Below are 25,294 nucleotides of genomic sequence, written 5' to 3' on the forward strand. Positions count from 1 at the left end.
AATGTGGTCTTATTTGGAAATTAGATCTTTGCAGATGTAAGTTAAGATAATGTTATTAGGATGAGCCTTAATCCAATATGACTAGTATTCTTATAAAAAGACAGTGTATTTTTTAATAATTTGTATTCATAAAATTAGATGATATTCATTTACCTGACTGAAGTCCAAAAAAGAGTTCCTCATCTTGAAGTAGCTCTTGAACACAATCTAATCTCATGTTAATGGTTTCAATATCAACTAGAGGTTCTAATATATTAGAACGAAGTCTTCTACTTCCTCCAGGAGTCTTAGTATAATTTAGAACACCAAAGAGTGTGTGATTATTCCTTTGAAAATACAAATTGGGAAAATTTCATTAAGTATACAAGGGAAAATCAAAAAAAGTTACCATTTAACTTCCTAAATAATCCTATAATCTACAGTAGTGATTCTGAAACTTTAATGCGCATACAAATCACACAGGGAATTCTAAGTCTGAGATGAGTAAATCTGAGATGAGGCCTGAGAATATATATTTTGAATAAGCTCCCAAGTATGCTATCAATGAACAAGGCTTTAATTAACAGTATCTTCTTGCATTTAGTTAATGACTTTTTTCATAGGTCAGCTAGAATATTCAGACTAATATAAAATGTTCTAGTCGATGGCATTCCATCAATAATAGCAAGATATCAGTAATATATCTTTTACAGGGGAAAAGAGCTTTCACATTTAAAACAGTGAATATTTAATATAATTACTTTGTTCTAATTTAAGAAGTTAGAGAATTACAAATAAAAGAGAAAGAAAATAATTTCAGGTACAGAAAGTGTTAAACAGAACAGGACTGCGTAGAGAATGACCAGGAGGGTTGCTTTAGTTAAGCTGGTTGAGAGAGACCTATATATGCATTTGGTAGTTGAATTCAAAAGGTATCCATGTAAAGATGATGATGGGATGCAGATGATGATGACAATGATGGTGAGCATAGGTAACATATACTGAACGCTAAGTATGTGCCAGGCAATATTCTAAGCACTTTACATATATTAACTTATTTAATTCTAATAACCACAGTGTGAAGTAGATGCTAGATTTAACCACATTTTACAAGGGAAGGAACTGAAGTGCAAAGAAACTGTCTAAGATTTCCTAATAATTAAATAACAAAAAAAGAGTTATCAGTTAAAAAGGGCCAAGCAGAACAGTAATTTAAGCCCAGGAAGTCTTTTTGGATCTAGAACCAGAAAGAAGATCAAGTGTGATGGAACTTTGCAAGTGAAAGAAAATGGAGGGAGATGAAGAAGCTGACAGAGACCAGGACATAGAAGTCCTTGTAGGCCATGGTAAAGAGTCTGGACTCTATTCTAAATGTAATGGGAGTCACTGGAAGATTTTCAGCAGCAGAGTTCCAACATCTGATTTCTAGTTTAAAAGGATCACAGTCTGCCCACTAGATCAAGAATAGACTAAGTGTAGGAGAGTAAAAAGAAGGCAGAGGAACAAGTTAGGGGTAATTATAGTAGTACAGGCTAAAATGATGGAGGTAATGGTTAGGATTGTAGCCTTGGAAATGGTAAGATGTGATCCAGAATTGGTATGTAGTCTAAAGGTTGAGTCAAGGGGATTTACTAGTGGACTGAATCTGGGTTGAGAGAGGATAGAAAACAAGAATGACTTAATTTAGTCATCAGGCTAGCAGATTTTTGGTATATCAACTTTTTTTTAAGTAAACTTTACCCCCAATGTAGGCTTGAAGTCACAACCTTGAGACCAAATATGCTCTACTAACTGAGCCAGCCAGGTGCCCTGGTATATCAATTTAAACAAATTTTTAGAGAACTACTCAAATCAAGTCCTAGTCAGGTGTGGGAGTAGAGTCATCAGAGGCATTTACTTTTTGAGAAATGGGCTTCTACAAGAACCAAGGGAGTGAGCAGCATACCCAAACCTGCCATTTGCTATAGAAATCAAAGAGTGAAACTGCTCTGAACAGGTGACCAAGTCTACAGAAGCGTTAGAGCTATTCCAATAGTTCAGCAGGTAGAATATCCATCTTTTAACCTGATATTCTTTGCTTCAAGTCTATGAAAAGGCTTCTCAACTTCTTCTTTTCAACTATAATATGAACTCCTAGAGGTCAAATATCCTATCATGTAATATATAGCAGGAACTCAAGCAATGTTTGACAATGATAATGATAAATAATGATGAATTATTAAATGTGACAAAGTATAAACACTTTGTAGTAATTACAAGTCTTGGTTATTGACTCTCTATGTTACTCTATGTTATTATAACAGAAAGTAAATGACAGAGTAATTTTTCCAAATAATATTATTTTAATCCTTTTTAAGTAGCAAGAAGAAAAAAAATTCCTTATTCACTAAATTGAAAAGGAATAATAGCTACAATTAACCATAAATTCTTTAAGGTTGTAATTTCAGACCATCATTAACCAATGGAACTGCAAAGGAACTGAGGCTACCATACTGATGGATAACTAAAAGTGTTACATATAGTACTACTCTTACTAAAAGTAGTATCAACAGTACCTAGATAGATTTAAACTGCTCTTGATGATTAGAGTATAAGTAATTAACAAAATTAGACAGCCTATGTTTCTAAGTTTGCAACAACAAATAATGTCTGGCAATTTCACATAATGGAAAGTGAAGCCAGGATAAGAATATACAAAGTAATAGAGATATTTAAACAACTATGGCTCTAAATTTACACTGAGCACCTTAAGGTTTCAATTGTCTAAAGTACTCTTTATTCCCTTCAATACTCTTAATACTAAATATCATAACCATTTTAAGTTTATCCCTTTCATTGATGTCTAATGTTATATTTAACTACCAAAAGCTGATTATTTAACTACTCCAAGCTTACTTACTCCGAACTTGCACTTTACCAATCAGTAATATTAAATAGCTTTAGTTTCCTTGCCCATACCATATTGTTATAATGAAAATCATGCTTTCGAGACTTGCTATCTTACCACCTTTTCTACTTCATCTGGATTACTTCTATTTATGTTTATATTTCAAAACTTACCTCAGGTATTATCTCCTCTAGAAAGCCTTTCCTAACTACTTCCCTTTTACCCTTAATCCAAGCCCAATTAACTCTCTCTCTGCTATGATCCCATCATTTTTATGCAAATTTTATCACCATACTTAGTACATGTTAATAATACTATCTGTGTTTCCACCTCTAGACTGTAATTCCTCATTAATTCTTTGTACCAAACCGACCCTGTATTAATGCATTCCTGCCTCACCATCACCATGTTGATTATATTTTCTATTAATGTGTTAATTCTAGTTGAAGTACCCTACTATGAAATCTATAAACACTGTGTGTGTGTGTGTCTGTGCCTCTCCCTATCTCTCTCTCTCATGCTCATCATTCATATTCCTGGTACTCTGAAGTTAATAATAAGCCAGTAAAACCAGCAATCTAGTCATACACCATAGACCAAGTTGATTCAACTATTTTTACCTTCTCAAATAATTATATAGCCCTTTAAATTTCCTGTACTTGATGTTTTTAAAGCTGGTCATTCAAATTTTGTGGTAATCTGGATACAATTTCTTTTTATTGTGGTAAAACACACATAACATAAATTTTACCATTTTAATCATTTTAAGTACACAATTCAGTGTTGTTAGATACACCCACAATATTGTACAACTGCCATTACCCATTTCCAGAACTTTTTCATCATCCCAAGCAGAAACTCTGAATCCACCAAACAGTAACTACCCACTCCCTACTGTTCCAAGTCCCTGATAATTTTTGTCTACTTTCTGTCTCTATGAATTTGCCTAGTCTAGGTATCTAAGTGGAATTATAAAATATTTTTCCTTTTGTGTTTGGCTTATTTCACTTAGTACAATGTCTTCAAGGTTCACACATCTTGTGGCATATATCAGAATTTCACTCATTTTTAAGGCTGAAGGATATTCCATTGTACATTATGTATTTACCTTCTTTTGTTTATCTAGTCAGTCAGTCACTGATGGACATTTGGTTTATTTCCACCTTTTGGCTACTGTGAATAATGCTGCTGTGAACACTTGTGTGCAAGTATCTCTTTGAGTCTCTGCTTTCACGTCTTCTCGGTATGCACACTTAGAAGTAGAATGCTGAATCATATGGTAATTTTATGTTTAACTTTTTTTGAGGCATCAACATACTGTTTCCAAAAATGACTGTATCATTTTATATTCTCATGATAAATGTACCAGGGTTCCAATTTCTCCACATCTTTGCCAACACTTATTTTCTACTTACTTGATAATAACCATCTTAATGAGTGTGAAGTATTAACTGTGGTTCTGATTTGCATTTCCATAATGACTGTGCTTATTGGCCATTTGGATATCTTCTTTGGAGAAATGTCCTTTCAAGTCCTTTGCCTAGTTTTGAAATGGGTTGTTTTTTGTTGTCTCATACAAATATCTTTTTAAAATTTGACTTTCGTGAAACATCTGAGCAGTTCAGCAACAATGGTACAATGATTAAAGGTGTGTTTATTCAATATTTCTATATCAAACAATTTACAGAAATGTAAAATAACTATTCATAGAAAAATAGGACATAATAAAATACACTGATATATTTTGTAAGAAAAAAATTTAGATGATCTTACCTACAGTCTTGATTATTAATTAGTAATTCAAGGTTTTGGGCTGATGATGAATCTATCATGGCTGTCTGTTCACTACCCTGGAAACAAATCTTCAGCGATTTTGGTGCATAAACTGAATTTTGAATAAATTCTACATATTTTAATAAAGCTGCAACAGCTGCAAGGCAGTAATACCTGAAAGGTGACCAATGACACTTCACTATAAATCTTTAGAATAAAACAAAGTATTGCTATAGAACATTTATTTCACCTCATTATTAGGAAAATTATAAATATTTACATAGCACTGCTTAAATTCAAAGGGAAAAAGCACACCCAGTGCTCTTTATTTTTTTTTCAGTGCTCTTGACTTTTGAAAACTAACAAAATAACCTCTAAAACATAAAAGTTGATAGAAACACAATTTTCTGAAGCCTGACACTTAAGAACTCCAATAAATCACAGGCTGGAAGACAATACTCAGTAGTAATTTGCATCAATGTAACATTCCAAGAACTCAAATAATGTTGAAAAGGTCTGACAGAGTTAGGAGGTTCCTATGTATAGAAAAGTATGTTATGATCTTGGTGAGCTTAGTTACTGTGATTAACTGAATAAACAACTAGTCCAAACTAGCTCAAAGAAAGTATCTATTTAGGTATGTTCTAAAAAATACCCTTTCTAGGGTGCCTGGGTGGCTCAGTCTGTTAAGCATCTGCTTTCAGCTCAGGTCATGATCTCAGGGTCCTGGGATAGAGCCCCACGTTGGACTCCCTGCTCAAGGAGGAGTCTGCTTCTCCCTCTCCCTCTGCCTGCAGCTGCCCCTGCTTGTGTTCTCTCTCTGTCTCTATCAAATAAGTAAAATCTTTTTTTAAAAAATCCTTTTTTTAAAAATATCATTCCCTGTCCTAGCTGAATCTCTTAGGAGTACATGTATGAGATAACAGGAGTACAGCTCAGTGTCTCACATTTCTAGGTTACTGTAGCTACTTGAGCAATTCACTCCAAAGTAAAGTGAGCAGCAACCATAATGGCAACAGATTATGACCAATTTGGAAAAATTCTATATAAATTAAGTTAGCAAAATATGCCTTGTATATAAATTTTAGTTAACTATTTTACTATTTCAATAATTATGGAGTATGTATTGTAAGTCAGGCACTTTTCTAGGGATACAGCAGAAAACAAAACAAACAAAAGACCTTGCCCTCATTGAACTTACACTACAGACTTATTACTTTCCTTAAGTCATAACTTACTTGGACTGAACCTCCATTAGGACAGTGCTGAATTCTGTTATGCATAACTGTTCAATGTACTCTAGTCCTTTTGTTTCATTGAAGTATTTCCTTTGGATAGTAGTAAAATTAACATTCTGAAAAGAAGTTTTAATTTCAAAATAAATTTTAAGTTTCAGGCAGTTGCCCCAAAACTGCTTACGTAGCTTCAATACCATATAAAGTTTATTTTTTATTATTTATTATTTTCCAGAGTTAAATAGGATATTTTCTTAATGATTTACAAAAAAAGAATGATTATCTATTTTGCTAAGTGAATTATAGCAGTCTATAGCTCTTATTAGACCATATTCACATGACATTTAACTGAATGTGGTAGGTACAATAATAAAAAATAAACATGAGAGCCTCTGCCTTCTATTAATTTTATTTTACAGCAACATCACCACCCAGGTTTTACATTTGGTGTTACATATTCTACCATAATTGAGATAGAGTAGATCCTTATAATGTATTAGCTGCAGAGGAAGAAAATATCAGTTCTAGCTACCAAATCTATGAGATGTTATATACATAAGGTGAATTTATTTAGAAGAAAAGGAGATAATGAAACTTTTTTAAAGGAGTAGGAAAAAAAGCATGAAATTGTAGAGTAAAAGGTTTACCTCCTCTGAATAAAAACAATATGTAAGAAAGATAATATAGTAACAATGGACTATGAAAGAGCTGTAAGACAGGAAAAAAAAATTCATGAGGAGATAGGGAATTTGTTATGCACCAAGACTGTTTTAAGTTATATCAGTTAATCTTCACAATAACTCTACGATCTAAGTCTTGTTTTAACTACAATTTTCTTACAAGTAAAATTCTAAAAAGTCAAGTAGTTTTTCTAACATCATACATTTGATACGTGCCAGAACTGAGACTTGAATTTAGATTTCTCTGGCTACAAAGTCCTTCCACTTCATAGTGCTTCTCTTCTAATGAACGTTTTTTTTATGGTAAGTGTGGTAATAATGACAATAACAATAATACTGGTTTTTCCCCTCTGCTTATACTTTTACCCCAAATACTTCTATGGTTCTGTCTCTCACTTCCTCTAGGGCTTTGCCCAAAAGTAACCTTAATCAATGAGGTCATTTCTCTAATTATGTTATATAAAATACCAATTCTCTAGGAGGTAGATTATTGTCCCTATTTTACTGATGAAAAAAATTTAAGTAACTTAACTTGCACAAGATCATGTAGAGTCAAGATCTGAAACAAGCACAGTCTGACTCCTATATCCTTTTTTTTAAAGACTTTATTTTTATTTATTTATTTAATAAATAAAGAGAGAATGAGAGATAGAGAGCACGAGAAGGAAGAGGGTCAGAGGGAGAAGCAGACTCCCCGCTGAGCGGGGAGCCCAATGCGGGACTCAATCCCGGGACTTCAGGATCATGACCTGAGCCGAACTATGCCATACTGCCCTACATCTCAAGTGTAGTGAATATATGCTGTTTTTGCCTTTGAAGGACTCATATCTATTTTACATTCCATGTGGGTTTGGTAACTGTCAATTACAGAGCTCTGTATCCCCACAGAAAGCAAATGACCAGGGATTAATCAATCATAGTGCTTCTACCCTGAAAAACAGTAATTAGTTTAACATGTGGGAATATGAACAAAGCAGGACCCATTAGGGTCCTTCCCTGGAATTTATATATGGATACTGGAAGAAAGAATGTATTTTTTCTCTGAATTGGATAAGCTAAGATCACATCAATCTGTAGCCATCATAATTATCTTAAACCTCACAGAAGTAACCTACCTACAATTAAAAAAAAAGATGGTGTTTAAGGTAGATCAAGGGTGCCAAATCAAATAAGTGGATGCCCTGTCATTTTCATTTTATGTGTTAATTGTCCGTTAGTTTAGGACTTGTATTTGGTGAGTACTTTAGGGTAAATATAAAGTTGTTCAAATTATCGTTCTCCAGAATGCTATTATAGAATGGATTTTAAATAAGATTTGAATGTTACTATTGAGAATAAAAATCACTCACCTTGAAATTTTCTGTGATCAGAGTAAACAACTTAGTTGAATTCCCCACAACACAAGCGGTATTTGACATTATTATTTCCAAAGGTGATAAAATGCTGAGTTTAGTGATCACCTAAAATCATTTGAATAAATAATTTCTTAAATGTAAGCTTAGGATTCTCTAAAACCAAACAAGTGGCATATTTTTCTGAGAGATAAGTACTTAAAATTAATTCACAGATACACAAAATTACAACTGTTCTAATTATATATGTCAGTTAAGATATATTTCTAATAGTGATATATTACACATATGCTATATGTATATAAATATATATATATCATATATATAAAATATAAACATAGGCTATATTTTACTTCACAATAATTTGTAACAGCTCTAAGCTCAAAAATTAATTTGAACTTAACAGATATATATTCCTAATATAAGATGTTTTAAAATTAATTCTTCTATTTGGTATTTTATCCCTCTCCATAAAAAACATAAACACATTCAAAAGTGTAACTATGGTGATTCAATCATTATGACCACACTGGTACAGCTTAGAAGTTGAACAGTATAGAAACACAGATGAGAAACGTATGTTTTACAACTTATTCTTTTCACAATACAGATGCATTTCTTAGAACTATCCCAGACACAGAAATTCTTTTTTTTTTTTAAGATTTTATTTATTTATTTGAGAGAGAGAGAGCAAACACGAGTGAGGGAGAGGGGCAGAAGGAGAAGGAGAAGCAGACTCCCCGCTAAGTGGGGGTTTGATGTGGGGCTCGATCCCAGGGTCCTGGGATCATGACCTGAGCCAAAAGCAGATGCTTAAACAACTGAGCCACCCAGTGCCCCCACACACAGAAATTCTTAATCAATTTGCCGAACATTTCTGTTTTTAAAAAAGCTTTTTCCTATGTTTTTTTTAAATTGCATAAAAATGTGAAACACCCAGAGATAAAGTTACATGCATTACTAGTATCATGTAGGTTGTTAGCTATGTTAAAACAATTAATTATTAGGTAGGAAAAGGAAATCTATGTACCGAGAAACCATAAAGAGGAATTAGGAAAAGGAAAAAAAATAATAAAATGCTAAAAATAACATAGCATATATATATTTAATAACAGAAATTGGGTCAACTAACTTTTTAGAATATAGAGATTAGAAGCAGATTACTTCTACCTGGTAAATGACAGAAATTTCCATGACGATAGGCCAGTGGCCCAAATTAATGATAAGTGATAGGAAGTGAAGGCAAGAAGAGGCTAAATTATGACTGACCTAAAAGACCAGTTTCCCTGAACTATGGAAAATAAAATTCAAATACTGTTCAGTGGAAACAACCCTTGGCAATAGCATTATTAATATATAATCTTTGGAATGAGTCCAGGAACTATTAATTTGAGGTTAATTTTAGAAATTAACAGTAATTTGAAATGTTCATATAACAGCAAAGCACATTATTTTTAGGACAAAATACATTAAAAAATTAAAATCAGATGTAAAACAATTTTAATTCAGAGTAGCCTACATTAGAACAATTGTGAATAAACTTTATTCCATGAAAAAGTAAACTAATTAGGAAAGCAGTGACTTGAAAATCTACATAGTGCTCACTAGGTCAACCATTTTCTAACAGTATAAATACTTACCTTCGCATATGTTGTATTGTCTGCAAACTGAGATAATATAATTTGTGGGCTTTTTAAATCAATACTTGCCATTCCTATTTCACCTCTGGCAAGTCCTCTACCTTCTACAACAGCTACAATAACTGATGGGGAGTGTGTTGAAACTGCAGATGACGATGTAGCTGTTAAATTTTTTTAAAAAGAAAATGTATAAACATTAATAATAGTATGTTCTCATTCTTTCCTTTTTTTTATTATGTTCAGTTAACCAACATAAAGTAGTACATCATTAGTTTTTGATGTAATGTTCAACAATTCATTAGTTGCATATAATATCCAGTGCTCATCACCACACACACTCTCCTTAATACCCATCACTCTGTTACCCCAACCCCCGAACCCCCTCCCCTCCGCACCCCTCAGTTTGTTTCCCGGAGTCCAGAGTCTCTCATGGTTTGTCTCCCTCTCTGATTTCTTCCCAGTTTTCCCTCCCTTCCCCGTGTCCTCCACGCTTGTTCTCATTCTTTCTAGTAAGATCTCAAAGCACCGAGTTTAGTACATGGCTCTTAATATCCAAGGAAATAACCTTTTTTTCCTCATCAAAAAACAGCTTTTCATATCCAGACCAAATAAAAATGTTAATTATCAAAGTATTTTGCCAAAACTTAACTTCAAAATTAGAACTAATTTATACATTGCCCTATTTTGCATTTCATTGGAATGGAGTTATGAAGGAACACTGAGTTTGGGATGAGAAAACCTAGATTATTTATCCTATTCTATCATCTAAAAGCTATATGAATTTGAGCAAATTACTTCATAATAAATAATCAAAAATCACAAAATTAATAACTGCCCTGCCTAACTAAAGAGCTGGTATGAAAGGATCAAATGGGATTATATATATGAATGCATTTTATAAAGCATAAAATATTATAGGGACGCCTGGGTGGCTCAGTGGGTTAAGCGTCTGCCTTCAGCTCAGGTCCTGATCCTGGGGTCCTGGGATCTAGTCCTGCATCTGGCTCCCTGCTCCACAGGGAACCTGTTTCTCCCTCTGCCTCTGTCTCTCATGAATAAATAAAATCTTAAAAAAAATATTATATAACTATAAACTCCAATTATATGTAACTATATGTGTAATGTTGGATACTTTATTAATGTGCCAAAAATTCTTTATTTGAATTAACTCATTTAATTGTCACAATTCCATCAAATAGATATCATTATTTACTCCATTTACCTTCAAGGAGACTGAAGCATGGATGGAACTAATAAAGCCAGAATTTGTACACAGGCAGCCTGACTCCAGATCTGGTGCTCCTAACCTTTACATATTATTACTGATTTTGAGATCTGTACCTTACAAACAATGAATATTCAGGTAAGTTGTTTAACCTTTATAAAGCTACCATTTATTCATTCATCTTGAAAGTAGAAATACCAAACCTTTTTCACAAAGTATAAAAATTAAATGCAATAGGGGTGCCTGGGTGGCTCAGTCGGTTGAGTGACGGCCTTTGGCTCGGGTCATGATCCCAGGGTACTGGGATCGCCATGTTCGGCTCCCTGCTCAGCAGGGAGTCTGCTTATCCCTCCCCATCTGCCCCCCCACTTGTGATCTCTCTCTCTCTCAAATAAATAAAATCTTTAAAAAAAAGAATTAAATGCAATAATATAAAAGGCTTTTTTTGTAAAGTATATGAAATTATTTAAATATGAGGCATTATTCATGGATGAAAAGATGGCAGGCTAAAAATATCTAAAATTTTATTGTCAAAAAGCAAACTTATTTTTGATTCCCTTGTCAATCTTTCAAGAGAACCCATTTCCTTGGGGCGCTTGGGTGGCTCAGTCTTTAAGAGTCTGCCCTTTGCTTAGGTCATGATCTCAGGGTCCTGGGATCGAGCCCCACATCAGGCTCCCTGCTCAGAGGGAAGCCTGCTTCTCCCTCTCCCACTCCCCGTGCTTATGTTCCCTCTCTCACTGTGTCTCTCTCTGTCAAATAAATAAATAAAATCTTTAAAAAAATCATTTCCTCTCTCTTTTCCCTCCCTGACCTAGATTCATTTTTTCTACTCTTCTATTATAATGCCTACAAAATTAAACAATTATGTAATCTTAGTTAGCAGTCAATTTAAGAGTTCATTTAAAAATGTATTATGTCTAGATCTCCAAACCCTCTTTGCCATGAAAGCCATCTTATTCATACATTATGATTGAGTTTATATTAGATCTATTAAGGCAGTTTAAATTCTGCAATAAAATATGACCTTCCTATTTTTAATTGGAAAATAAATACCAATTTCCAGTGGAAATTTAGTACACTCAGAAGATATCTCCCTTAAACTTCTAAAAGAACATTTATACTGTTATCTCTTTTGTAAGTAATAATATAATGAGCATTCTAGTGCCTAAAGCTTTTTTGTGGGTCTATTGTTTCCTTAAAGTAGATCCTTAGAAGTCAATTACTGGAACAAGGGAAAACCACCATTTGTTAAGAATCTCATATATATTGCCAAATTTCTTTCAGAATTGTACCAATTTTTTTTAAAGTTTATTTAAGTAATCTCTGCACCCAACGTGGAGCTCAAACCAACAAGCCTGAGATTAAGAGACACATGATCTACTGACTAAGCCAGCCAGGTGCCCCTATATCAATTCTTTTTTTTCCAATTTTTTATTCCATCAGCAGTATATGAGAAAAACCAGTTTTACTGTGTCTTTACCATTACTAACTTCTGAAATGTATAATTATTTCTAATTTTTTATTATTTTTTTATTATTATGTTCAATGATTCATTAGTTGCGTATAACACCCAGTGCTCATCACCACATGTGTTCTCCTTAATACTCAGTTACCCCATCATCCCACCCCCTCCCTTCTGTAACCTTCAGTTTAGTTCCCGGAGTCCAGAGTCTCTCTTGGTTTGTCTCCCTCTCTGATTTCTGTGGTCCTAATTTAATGTATTGACATTTGAATTTGTATTCAAATTTGTATTCAAATTTGTATTCAAAGCTTAGACTTGAGGAATAAATAAGAGTTGACTGTATGAAGAGGGGAAGAAAGTGTTCCTAAGTATAGGAAATACCATGTACAAAGGCCTGAGGGTAAAAGTTTGGAAGTCAAAAATTTTTTAAATACATATCATATAAACAGTAACCTAAAGAAAAGGAATTGTTGTATTAATAGCAGACAAAATATGTTAAAGCAAAAAGTATATTTAGAGATGAAGAGTCATTTCCTACTACAACAAAGCAATGCTAAATTTTTAGGCTCTTACTAAAATAGCTTCAAAATATGCAAAACAAAGACCTAACAGAACTACTAGAGAAATAGACAAGTCCACAATCATAATGGGAGTTTTTAATATACCTCTACAAAGAAGTCTTTAGAGATACATACTTAAACAACACAATTAAAGAAATGACCTAATGGGCACCTCGTTGGCTCAGTGGGTAGAGCATGTGACTCTTAATCTCAGGGTCATGAGTTTAAGCCCCAAAATCAGTGTAGTTTATTAAAAAAGAAAGAAAGGAAGGAAAAGACCTAATAAACATATATAAAACACAACTGTAAAGATAAAAAGAAAAAAACAAGTGCAGCAGAACATTTACTAAAAATGTATAAAATTAAAAACTTCTGTTCATCAAAGAACATCATAAAAAAAGAAGATATACACAATATATGTACTCATCAAAAGAATATATACTCTGAATATATATTCAGAATATATAAAGAATTTCTATAAATCTAGAAAAATAAATCTAAAGAAAAATAGGTAAAACACATGAACAGTCACTTCACAAAAAAGTGAAAGCTATATGGTCAAAAAGCACACAAAAGGTAATCAACCTCATTAATAACCAGGAAAATACAAATTCATACTACAATTAGTATCTTACAACTGCTAGACTGGTAAATATTAAGAAGTCTGACAATACCAACTGTTGGAGAGGATCAGATCAAGAAGAACTCTCACATGTTGCTAGTAATAGTATACACTGGTAGAAGCATTTAGAAAAACAATTTGTTATTATCTTGTAAATGTATACATTCACATGTCCTGTATCGAAGAAATTCCACTGCATGTACCTTAAGAACACTTACACATGAAGAACTATTTCATTCATTTCCCCTCAAGAAAAACTAGATTTAGATAAAAACTAAAATTTAAGTATGAAAAAAAAAAACCCTGCACAATAAAGTGATCAGGATCAACTGCTAGATTTAAATAAGTATTACGTATAAAAGGGAAAGTTTTCTCTTTCTCTTACTTTTTTGTCAGAATAGTTAAAATAATGCAAACCTGCATTTATTAACAAATAGTATCAAAAACTACATAGCATTAACTTAACCTCAAATTATGGATATGGGTAAACTGAAGTATTTTTCTTTCAGTCATCTATATCAGTTACAAATAACGTCAAATGAACTTAACCACCCTAATTTATAATTTACAAACCTTAATAGTTTCAAAGTCATCTAGGTCAATATTCCACTCATTTTCATTTTACCTGAATATCCCATTTGTGGTGTCCAACTTTTATAACCTGATCTCTGGGGATTTCCAGCAGACAATGGAGTTTTCAGTATTTGAGGATAATTACTATCTTGTGCAGAAGCCGAGCTTGTACCAAAAGTAAAATCTGATGCAAATGGGTTTTCTGCATTAGATCTTTTGTTTCCAAAGTATGAACCTAAATTCAAAAAATTAAATATCAGTTCTAAAAGATTCAGAATTATGCAATATTTTAATCACTATAATTTATATCTTGTTCACTTTCTATAAAACTATCTGATGACTTTTAAAAATACAGCAAATTATGACAAATTTAATGGCATTACTGATAAATAGTCTTATACTAAAATATAAGGAAAAGTACTTGCTAATATGCTTCTATAAGTGGAGACTACTCTTGATAAAAATCATAAACTACCTTCAAATATATATGTTTACTTTATATAACAATTACAAGACCTCTTTTCCTCGTTTGATTTAACTTCATTGAAACTCCCTCCTTCCATGCAAATAGTATAAAAAGAGCTTTAGACTCACTTGGATTCATTTCCCTGTTCAGGCACTTTCCTATTGATATATTACCTACTAAACAGAACTGCCATAAAATTAGAAAGAACATCATGAACAGCCTACCTTAGGGTCCTGGCACATAAAACTTCTTAAAAATATATTGGGGCTCTGTGATTCAACAGTCTTACACAATTCACAGCGCTCACCATAGCACATACCCTCCCCAATGTCTATCATCCACAGACCTGTACTTCTGAAACAAATAATACATGTTAAAAAGTAAAAGAAAATAAGATAGCAGGAGAGAAAGAATGAAGGGCGGGGATCAAAGAGGGAGAAGAATCATGAGAGACTATGAACTCTGAGAAACAAACTGAGGGTTCTAGAGGGGAGGAGGGTGGGGGGATGGGTTAGCCTGGTGATGGGTATTAAAGAGGGCACATTCCGCATGGAGCACTGGGTGTTATACACAAACAATGACTCATGGAACACTACATCAAAAACTAATGATGTAATGTATAGTGATTAACATAATAAAAAATATATATATATTGGGGCTCTTTTCTCCTATTCCCCTTCACTTCCATGACAACTCTGATTCTCCTTAAACCAGTAGTTTCCTTTGCCAGATTCTTTTTCCTCTGTCTGCCTCTTTACTTTTGGCTTCTCAGGGTTCTACACTTTTTTACCTTCTCTCACATATTAGCATTATCCATCTTTTCTGGGCATCTCATCTATTATATTGGTCTCTATTAATATCTATTTCTAGTTATCTATAACCCTCAACCTTCATGTAGAGACCTAACTGCTCTTAGAATGTAAAGCACAGTTTGGCAAACATTTTTAATAAAAGGCCAGATGGTAAATATTTTAGGCTTTTTGGGCAATACTGTCTGTAGTAATTACTCAACTCAGACACTATATTCAGAAAGCAGCCACAGACAACAGTAAATGAATGAGCATGGCTATGTTTCAATAAAACTTTACTTCCAGAGGGGGCAGGAAAAGATGGCGGAGGAGTAGGGGACCCTATTCCAACCGGTCCCCTGAATTGAGCTGGGTATCTACCAGACCGCTCTGAACACCCACGAAATCAGCCTGAGATGTAAGAAGATAGGTCTGGATCTCTACAAACAGAATATCGTAGGCAGTTGGTTTCAAGGTATGAAGCGGGGAGCCCTGATTCCACGGGCAGATAGAGGAAAATAAATGGAAGGGGGAGGGAGCCAACAGGATCCTGCATCGCAGGTTCACAAAAGCCTCCTGTGCTGGGGACGGGGCACAAACTCGCAGACCAGTAGTGGTGGGAAAAGGACTGAAACCCAGAGCGGCAGGGCATGCGTGTGAACTAGGGGCACTGACGGTTTTAGAAGCACAAAGGGCAGAGACTGTCCCAACCTGGAGGCAAGGACTGGGAGTGCTGCTGAGGGGCACACAACCCAAATAGCTGCAGTTTTTAGCACCATAGACAGAAATGGAGATAGTATGGCCTGGAGAGGTCACTGAAGAACAGACTGCGAACTCTCTGTTCTGAGGCAGAGGGTTGGAAATGGTCTCCTTCTGCTCTACTATTGGAAGAGACATGGAAAGCTGCCAGGGAAAGCCACCAGAGAACAAAAGCCCCCAAAAACCTGTTTTCACTGAGCCCATCCCTCCCACAGGGGTTAGGGCAACTCTGCCCAAACAGGGTTGCCTGAGTAACACTGCAGCAGGCCCCTCCCCCAGAAAACAGACTGGGAAAACAAGAGGCCAACAACCCTAGGGTCCTATAAACAGGTGCATTTTGCTTGGGTTGTGGTCAATAATTTGGACTCTATACATTCCCTCAACCACCCATCAACAGAATGACTAGGAGGAGGAACCCCCAAAATAGGAAAGACTCAGAGACTGTGACTTCTGCCACAGATTTACAAATGGATACAGATATAACCAAGATGTCAGAAACAGACTTCAAAGTAACAGTTATGAAGACGGTAGCTAGAACGGAGAAATTGGTTAATGGTAACATATAGTCTCTAAGGGCAGAAATGAAAGCTGAACTGGCAGAACTTAAAAATGCTATCAGTGAGATCCCATCTAATCTAGATACTCGAACAGCTAGGGTAAACGAGGCAGAAGCACTAATTAGTGATCAAGAAGACAAACTGATAGAAAAGAAAGAAAAAGAGAAAGTCTGGGAGAAACAACTTAAAATCCATGATAACAGAATTAGAGAAATAAGTGACACCATGAAACTTTCCAATGTCAGAATTATTGGGATGCCTGAGGGGGTGGAGAGAGAGAGAGGACTAGAAGATATATTTGAGCAAATCATAGCTGAGAACTTCCCTAATCTGGGAATGAAACAAACATTCATGTCCTAGAGGCACAGAGGACCCCTCCCAAGATCAAGGAAAACAGACCAACACCCCGGCATGTAATAGTAAAACTCGCATATCTGAGAACCAAGGAAACCATCTTAAGGGCAGTTAGGGGGAAGAGATTCCTTACATACAAAGGGAGGAACATCAGAATAACGTCAGACCTATCCACAGAGACCTGCCAAGCCAGAAAGGCCTGGCAAGACATATTCAGGGTACTAAATGAGAAGAACATGCAGCCAAGAATACTTTATCCAAGAAGGCTGTCATTTAGAATGGATGGAGAGATGCCGAACTTCCAAGACTGGCAGAAACTGAAAGAATATGTGACCACTAAGCCAGCCCTGCAAGAAATATTAAGGGGGTTCTCTAAAAGGAGAAAGACCCCAAGAGTGATATCCAACAGAAATTTACAATCTATAGAAACAAAGACTTCACAGGCAACATGATGACAATAAATTCATTATCTTTCAATAATCACTCTCAACGTGAACAGCCTAAGTGGTCCCATAAAACAGCACAGGGTTGCAGATTCGATAAAAAGACAGGACTATCCATGTGCTGTCTGCAAGAGACTCATTTTGAACCTAAAGATACATCCAGACTGAAAGTGAAGGGATGGAGATCTACCTTCCAAGCCAACAGACCTCAAAAGAAAGCTGGGGTAGCAATTCTTATTATCACACAAATTAGATTTTAAACTAAAGACTGTAGTTAGAGACACAGAAGGACACTTTATCATTCTTAAAGGGTCTATCCAACAAGAAGATCTAACAGTTGTAAATATCTACGTCCCCACCATGGGAGCAGCCAACTACATAAGCCAACTGTTAACCAAAATAAAGAGTCATATTGATAATAATATGTTAATTGTAAGAGACCTCAATACTCCACTCTCAGCAATAGACAGATCATCTAAGCAGAAAATCAACAAAGAAACAAGAGCTTTGAATGACACACTGGACCAGATGGACCTCATAGATATATACAGAACATTCTACCCTAAAACAACAGAATACTCATTCTTCTCAAGCGCACATGGAACTTTCCCCAGAATAGACCACATACGGGGTCACAAATCAGGTCTCAACCAATATCAAAAGATTGAGATCATTCCCTGCATATTCTCAGACCACAGTGCTTTAAAACTGGACCTCAATCACAAGAAAAAATTTGGAAGAAATTCAAACACTTGGAAGCTAAAGACCACTCTGCTCAGGAATGTTTGGCTCAACCAGGAAATCAGAGAAGAACTTAAACAATTCATGGAAACCAATAAGAATGAAAACATATCCATCCAAAACCTATGGGATACTGCAAAGGCTGTCCTAACAGGGAAACACATAGCCATTCAAGCCTCACTCAAAAAAACAGAAAAATCCTGAATTCGCCAACTAACTCTACACCTTAAAGAACTGGAGAAAAAGCAACAAAGGATGCCTAAGCCACACATTAGAAGAGAAATAATTAAGATTAGAGCAGAGATCAATGAATTAGAAATCAGAAACACAGGAGATCAGATCAACGAAACTAGAAGCTGGTTCTTTGAAAGAATTAATAAGATTGAAAAACCACTGACCAGACTTAACCAACAGAAAAGAGAAAGGTCCCAAATTAATAAATTATGAATGAAGGGGAAGAGAGCATGACTAACACCAAGGAAATAGAAACAATTACTAGAAATTATTATCAAGAACCATATGCCAATAAACTAAGCAACGTGGGAGAAATGGAGTCCTTCCTGGAAACCTATAAGCTCCCAAGACTGAAACAAGAAGAAATTGACAACCTGAATAGGCCAATAACCAGTAACGAGATTGAAGCAGTGATCAAAAACCTCCCAAAAAACAAGAATCCAGGGCCTGATGGATTCCCTGGGGAATTCTACCAAACATTCAAAGAAGAAATTATACCTATTCTCCTGAAGCCGTTTCAAAAAATAGAAACAGAAGGAAAGCTTCCAGACTCATTCTATGAGGCAAGCATTACCTTGATCCCCAAACCAGGCAAAGACCCCATCAAAAAGGAGAATTTCAGACCAATATCCCTGATGAATATGGATTCCAAAAATCTCAACAAAATCCCAGCTAATAGGATCCAACAGTACGTTAAAAGGATCACCCACCACGACCAAGTGGGACTGATCCCAGGGATGCAAGGGTGGTTCCACATTCGCAAATCAATCAGTGTGACAGAACACATTAATAAGAGGAGAGAGAACCATATGGTCCTCTCAATTGATGCAGAAAAAGCATTTGACAAAATACAGCATCTTTTCCTGATTAAAACTCTTCAGAGTACAGGGATAGAGGGAACATTCCTCAAGTTCATAAAATCCATCTATGAAAACCACACGGCGAATATCATCCTCAATGAGGAAAAGCTGAGAGCCTTTCCCCTAAGATCAGGAACACGACAAGGATGCCCACTCTCGCCACTATTGTTCAACATAATACTACAAGTCCTAACAATAGCAATCAGACAACAAAAAAAAAATAAAAGGTATTCAAATTGGCAAAGAAGAAGTCAAACTCTCTCTCTTTGCAGATGACATGATACTTTATATGGAAAATCCAAAAGATTCTACCCCCAAATTACTAGAACTCACAGAAATTCAGTAATGTGGCAAGATATAAAATCAATGCACAGAAATCAGTTGCTTTCTTATACAATAACAATGCAACTGTAGAAAGAGAAATTAGAGAATCGATTCCATTTATAATAGCACCCAAAACCGTAAGATACCTCAGAATAAACCTAACCAAAGAGGTAAAGGATCTATACTCTAGAAACTACAGAACACTCATGAAAGAAATTGAAGAAGACACAAAAAGATGGAAAAACATCCCATGCTCATGGATCAGAAGAATAAACATTGTTAAAATGTCTATGCTGCCCAGAGCAATCTATACCTTCAACGTCATGCCAATCAAAATTCCAATGACATTTTTCAAAGTGCTGGAACAAACAATCCTAAAAATCGTATGGAATCAGAAAAGACCCTGAATCTCCAAGGAAATGTTGCAAAAGAAAAACAAAGCTGGGGGCATCACGCTGCCTGATTTGAAGCTATGTTACAAAGCTGTGATCACCAAGACAGCATGGTATTGGCACAAAAACAGACATATAGACCAATGGAACAGAATAGAGAGCCCAGATATGGACCCTCTACTCTATAGTCAAATAATGTTCGACAAGGAGGAAAAAATATGCAACGGAAAAAAGTCTCTTCAATGGAAAATTGGACAGCCATATACAGAAGACTGAAACTCGACCATTCTCTAACACCATACATAAAGATAAACTCAGAATGGATGAAAGACCTCAATGTGAGACAGGAATCCATCAAAATCCTAGAGGAGAACATAGGCAGTAACCTCTTCAACATCGGACACTGCAACTTCTTTCAAGATACATCCCCAAAGGCAAGTGAAACAAAAGCAAAAATAAACTTTTGGGACTTTATCAAGATAAAAAGCTTCTGCACAGCAAAGGAAACAATCAACAAAACTAAGAGGCAACCCATAGAATGGGAGAAGATATTTGCAAATGACACTACAGACAAAGGGCTGGTATCCAAATATAAAGAACTATCAAACTCAACACCCCAAAAACAAATAATCAAGTCGAAAAATGGGCAGAAGACATGAACAGACCCTTTTCAAAAGAAGACACAGAAAGGGCTAACAGACACATGAAAAATGTTCGTCATCATTAGCCATCAGGGAAATTCAAATCAAAACCACATTGAGATACCACCTTACACCAGTTAGAATGGCAAAAATTGACAAGGCAAGAAACAACAAATGTTGGAGAGATTGTGGAGGAAGGGGAATCCTCTTACACTGTTGGAAATGCAAGTTGGTACAGCCACTTTGGAAAATAGTGTGAAGGTTCCTCAAAAAATTAAAAATAGAGCAATTGCACTACTGGGTATTTACCCCAAAGACACAGATGTAGTGAAAAGAAGGGCCATATGCACCCCAATGTTCATAGCAGCAATGTCTGCAATAGCCAAACTGTGGAAAGAGCCGAGATGCCCTTCAACAATGAATGGATAAAGATGTGGTCCATATATACAATGGAATATTACTCAGGCATCAGAAAGGATGAATACCCAACTTATACATCAACATGGATAGGACTGGAGGAGAGTATACTAAGTGAAATAAGTCGAGCAGAGAAAGTCAATTATCACATGGTTTCACTTATTTGTGGAACATAAGGAATAGCTGGGTTAGCCCAGTGATGGGTATTAAGGAGAGCATGTATCGCATGGAGCTCTGGATATTATATGCAAACAATGAATCATGGAACGCTACATCAAAAACTGTACGGTGACTAACATAACATAATAATATTAAATTAAATTAAAAAAAAAAACTTTACTTCCAGACACTGAAATCTGAATTTCACATGATTTTCACATGCCACAAAATACTCTTCTTCTTTTAGTTTTCAACCCTTTAAAAATCCAAGAACCATTCTTAGGTCTATACCTGCATTGTTCAATGTAGTAGCTACTGACTGCATTTAACAATTTAAATAAAAATTAACAAAAAATAAAAATTCTATTCGCCATACTAGCCACATTTTAAATGCTCAAAAGCCACATTTGGCTATTGGCTACCATATTAGACAGCACAGATATGAAATATTTCTATCATCACAGAAAGTTCTATCAGTGTGGCTCTATGTCCCTAAATCTACCTTTTAGATGTAAACTTTTAGAGATCTTTTCAGAACTTTTAAATGTTCGAAAATATACTAATTATCTTTCCCTCAAAACTTATTTATAACCAGTTTTGGCCAACTATAACATCTTGTACCTTGTCACTCAAGTTATAAACTCAGAAATCGTTCTTAATTCCCCTTTCATCAATCCTAACACCCAATCAGCAAGTCTAGTAAATTTTTTTTTAATACCACTAAAATTTCTGTCTGTCTTTACTCCTATTAGCTCATTTTAAGCCCATATCTTCTTCAGGCCTTCTGCAAGTCTCTTAATTGATCTCCTTGCTTCTAGTATTATGCCTCTCTAATCCATTCTTCACAACATCACCAGTGATCTTTCTGAAAAAGAAATTTCACCATGTATCTCCTTTCTCACAATTTCTCAGTGTTTCCCCATACCCACCATAGGATAAAATCAGACTTCTTTACACAGGTACCGGTAGGAATTGGATGACACATTCAAACTAGGATACTTTGAGAAGTTTGATAAAGAAAATATTTGCAAAAGGGTGAATGCAGTATAAGGATATCACTGTACAGAAGTGTACAGAACCCATGTGTTGCACTACATAGACTTAAAGGAAATAAGGAAGGGAGTGGTTACCAGGAACTAGAGACAGAGAGGCCTGTTTCTTGTCCTCAGGTTACTTTTAGACTCTAACCTCCTTCTGGAAACTCACTCACTTGTCTTAGTTGCCCTCCAATTTCCTTGACCTCTGTTTTGCTCTATCTTCTTTATCTTCTCCCCTCTGGCCTCAAATATACTGGTAACTTTCAAATCTGAATCTCTCCTAAGTTTCTCTTCTTAATCCAAGATCCATATATTCAATTGCCTCAGTATGACCATATGGATATTCCAGAGGTTCTTCACATTTAACATGTCCATACAGAACACATCTTCCTTCTAAAAGTTGCTTCTCCTACAAAACCCACTTTATCAGGAAATAGTACTACCATTTATCCAGGCACAAAAGCCAGAGTTTGATGCAATAATTCACACATAAAATAATGAGAGCCTATAATGGCACAAAGACAACAGAGAGGAAAAGAACTATTTAAAAGATAAACATAGGACTTATTAACTGGATGTTGTGAGGAAATGAAGTCTTACGGGTTTAAGATTTAGACAATCCAATGATTGAGTTAAGTAAAAGAAACAGCTCAAGGAACTGTAGAGAGATGAATTCAATTAATAATATAGTGAGTCTGAGGTGTCCATTGGTCTCCCACTAGAAACTTCAGAAGACAGTCTGTAATAGGAATCTGGAGCATAGGGGAGATCTGAGCAGTGATAATCATAACCAAGAAGCGGCCCAGAAAAGAAAAAAAAAACCAAAACTCTAAGAACAAACCATAATTTGGGAACTGATAACAGTGAGCAAAGCCGTTCTCTGAAAGACAGGAGAAAAACGGGAGAGTAGAATTAGGGAAACCAAATTAAAAGTTCAAGAGAAGACTGGTCGAGAACATTAATCACAGGGGAACTGAAAAGTGACCACTGGATTTGGCATTTGTTACCTTACCATTATGCTGCAATGGTGTGTGAAAAAAAGTGATAGTTTTTCCATGAAGGGAGAGTTGTCCAAATATAAAAGGGTTGAACTCAAATTGAAAGACATTTTTAAATCCTTAAACATATTATTCAACTGAATTAGATAAAATGCTAAATTTAATCTATTTTTATCCTCTCTTAGTTCAGGAGCCAAGAGGAGCCACTCCTGTCACCAAACTGCTGCACAAATTCTGCCATTTGCCATATGCTTTTGGGAGCGCGGAAAAGGGGCATTATACCGGATGTTACTGCAGCCTTCCTCAGAACTGAGCCATTACCATCGCGGCCTCGTAATAAAACCAATTTGAAGAGTCCAGTCTTTGACTCACTCAGACCCATCAAATTCCTAGAGCACCCATTCTCAACCACATCACAACTCAAACTTCTGAGGTAACCACCCGCCACCGCTCCCCGAAACCTCCAGGAGCTGCGGACCTCTAGCTGACAGGTGAATCCACCCAACCACTCCTTGCCTTGGGCTGGCCGGGCGCGAGGCGGGTGGCTAGGGAGACTCGTGCTGCTGCTCCGGTCGCCGGCGGCTCCAGATGTGCCAGAAGGGGTGGACGCAGAGGCCTGCGCTGAAGGGCGGCTCGGAGGAGTCTCCTGGAGTCCGAAATTATAGCGAGGACCCTGAGACCGAGCCTCTCCCAATGAGGGGGAAGCCGCAGGGACAGAAGGCGAGACTGATAAGACCTCAGGCCTCAGCATCCTCACAAATCTTCCCGAGCAGAAGCCTGAGATTTCTGAGTGCGCCTTCAGCGATTCGAAGCACAGAAGCGTCGCGGAAAAAGGCCCGAGTACGGCGCGCAGAGGCACGGAGCGCCAGTGCGCAGGCGCAGTGAGCCCCAGCTTCCCCCATCCGCGCCTGAGGCCCTACTTCCACCGCTGCCCGGTCCCTTCACCCGCCACCGGCTTTGGCTTTGAGCTTAATCTGAGGTACAGCTCTCTTCAATCTGCAGGGATCAGCTGAACGGAATTCTTTAGAGCCTATCAATGACCATCCAATTTGGTAGCCCCACTATTCTCACAGCACTGTATTTTACTAAAGGTGTCTGGTGCTTTTCAACCACACCCCCACATACTACTGAGCTTTTTAAATTTACCAACTGTCCACCACTGGACACCGAGCGCCTATGATGGTGTAAACAGATGTGTTCAGCCCACCTAACTGCTCTTATGGAGAAACACAGAAAGGAGCCTTTGACCCTCTACAGCTTAAATATCCACAAGGCTGTTTTAGTTATCACAAAATACTCACCCAGTAAGCACATGACTGTATGCACAGTACCCTAAGAACCAGGTCAAGAATGGATGAGATCAGGGCGCCTGGGTGGCTCAGTTGTTAAGCGTCTGCCTTCTCATGATCCCAGGGTCTTGGGATGGAGGCCCGCATTGGGCTCCCTGCTCCGCGGGAACCTGCTTCTCCCTCCCCCACTCCCCCTGCTTGTGTTCCCTCTCTGGCTAGGTCTCTGTAAAATAAATAAAATCTTAAAAAAAAGAAAATACTTTGGATACTGCTATTGGAAGATATTCAAACATTACTGAACACAACAACTTGTGGAATCACTATGTTGTACACCTGAAACTAACACAACACTATCAACCATACTTCAATAAAAAAACTGAATTCATTCAACTGCTAAATTACCTAAGTCAGGTGTCTTAACAGCATAGTTCACCCAGATGCAATGATTGGAATCCTCAAAATTCCTTCAAATACTTCCAGTGATACCATTTACATAAGATTATATTCCACCCAGTTCCAAACTTCCAGAAAAATAGTGGCCAATTCAGCCTAAACTCTTTAGTGAACTGTCAAAATATTGGTAGACAAGAATCTCATGTAAGCACTTTTTCATCTAGATGTTACAACTGACAATGATGTCTAAGTGAACCACAACTACTCATTCTTGAGAAAACTCTACCCCAACTGTGGGGCTTGAACTGACTGCACGCTCTACCAACTGAGCCAGCCAAGAGCCCCACTAATCATTCTTAAAACAACTACTAGAGTATTGCCAACATGCTTGAGAAAATTTCAACTTCAATTTCAAGAAAAATGTTCATTGAAATACTTATTTTCATCAAGA

General features: G+C 36.2%; 1 protein-coding gene across 3 annotated transcripts in view; it reads right to left on the reverse strand.

Annotated features, from left to right (window-relative positions):
• The window catches only part of MSH4 (mutS homolog 4), a 98,157-nt gene extending 74,190 nt beyond the window's left edge, over positions 1-23,967 (reverse strand). For 2 of the 3 annotated variants that reach the window (XM_073896494.1, XM_073896493.1), the window contains exons 1-7: positions 14,682-14,913; positions 14,044-14,226; positions 9,547-9,707; positions 7,904-8,014; positions 5,878-5,993; positions 4,640-4,813; positions 154-326 (exon numbers count right to left, since the gene is read on the reverse strand). In XM_073896494.1, coding sequence (XP_073752595.1) covers positions 154-326; positions 4,640-4,813; positions 5,878-5,993; positions 7,904-8,014; positions 9,547-9,707; positions 14,044-14,056 — 748 coding nt within the window. In that variant the 5' untranslated portion in view covers positions 14,057-14,226; positions 14,682-14,913. Of the gene's footprint in view, positions 1-153; positions 327-4,639; positions 4,814-5,877; positions 5,994-7,903; positions 8,015-9,546; positions 9,708-14,043; positions 14,227-14,681; positions 14,914-23,677 lie in introns of those variants that run through there. The other variant, XM_025872040.2, reaches the window with a different exon arrangement.
• Positions 23,968-25,294: the final 1,327 nt, after the last annotated feature.

Source organism: Callorhinus ursinus, unplaced genomic scaffold (assembly GCF_003265705.2).
Source record: "Callorhinus ursinus isolate GAN/ISIS: 27379988/994484 unplaced genomic scaffold, GSC_fseal_2.0 scaffold9, whole genome shotgun sequence".
Taxonomy (NCBI): Eukaryota; Metazoa; Chordata; class Mammalia; order Carnivora; family Otariidae; genus Callorhinus; species Callorhinus ursinus.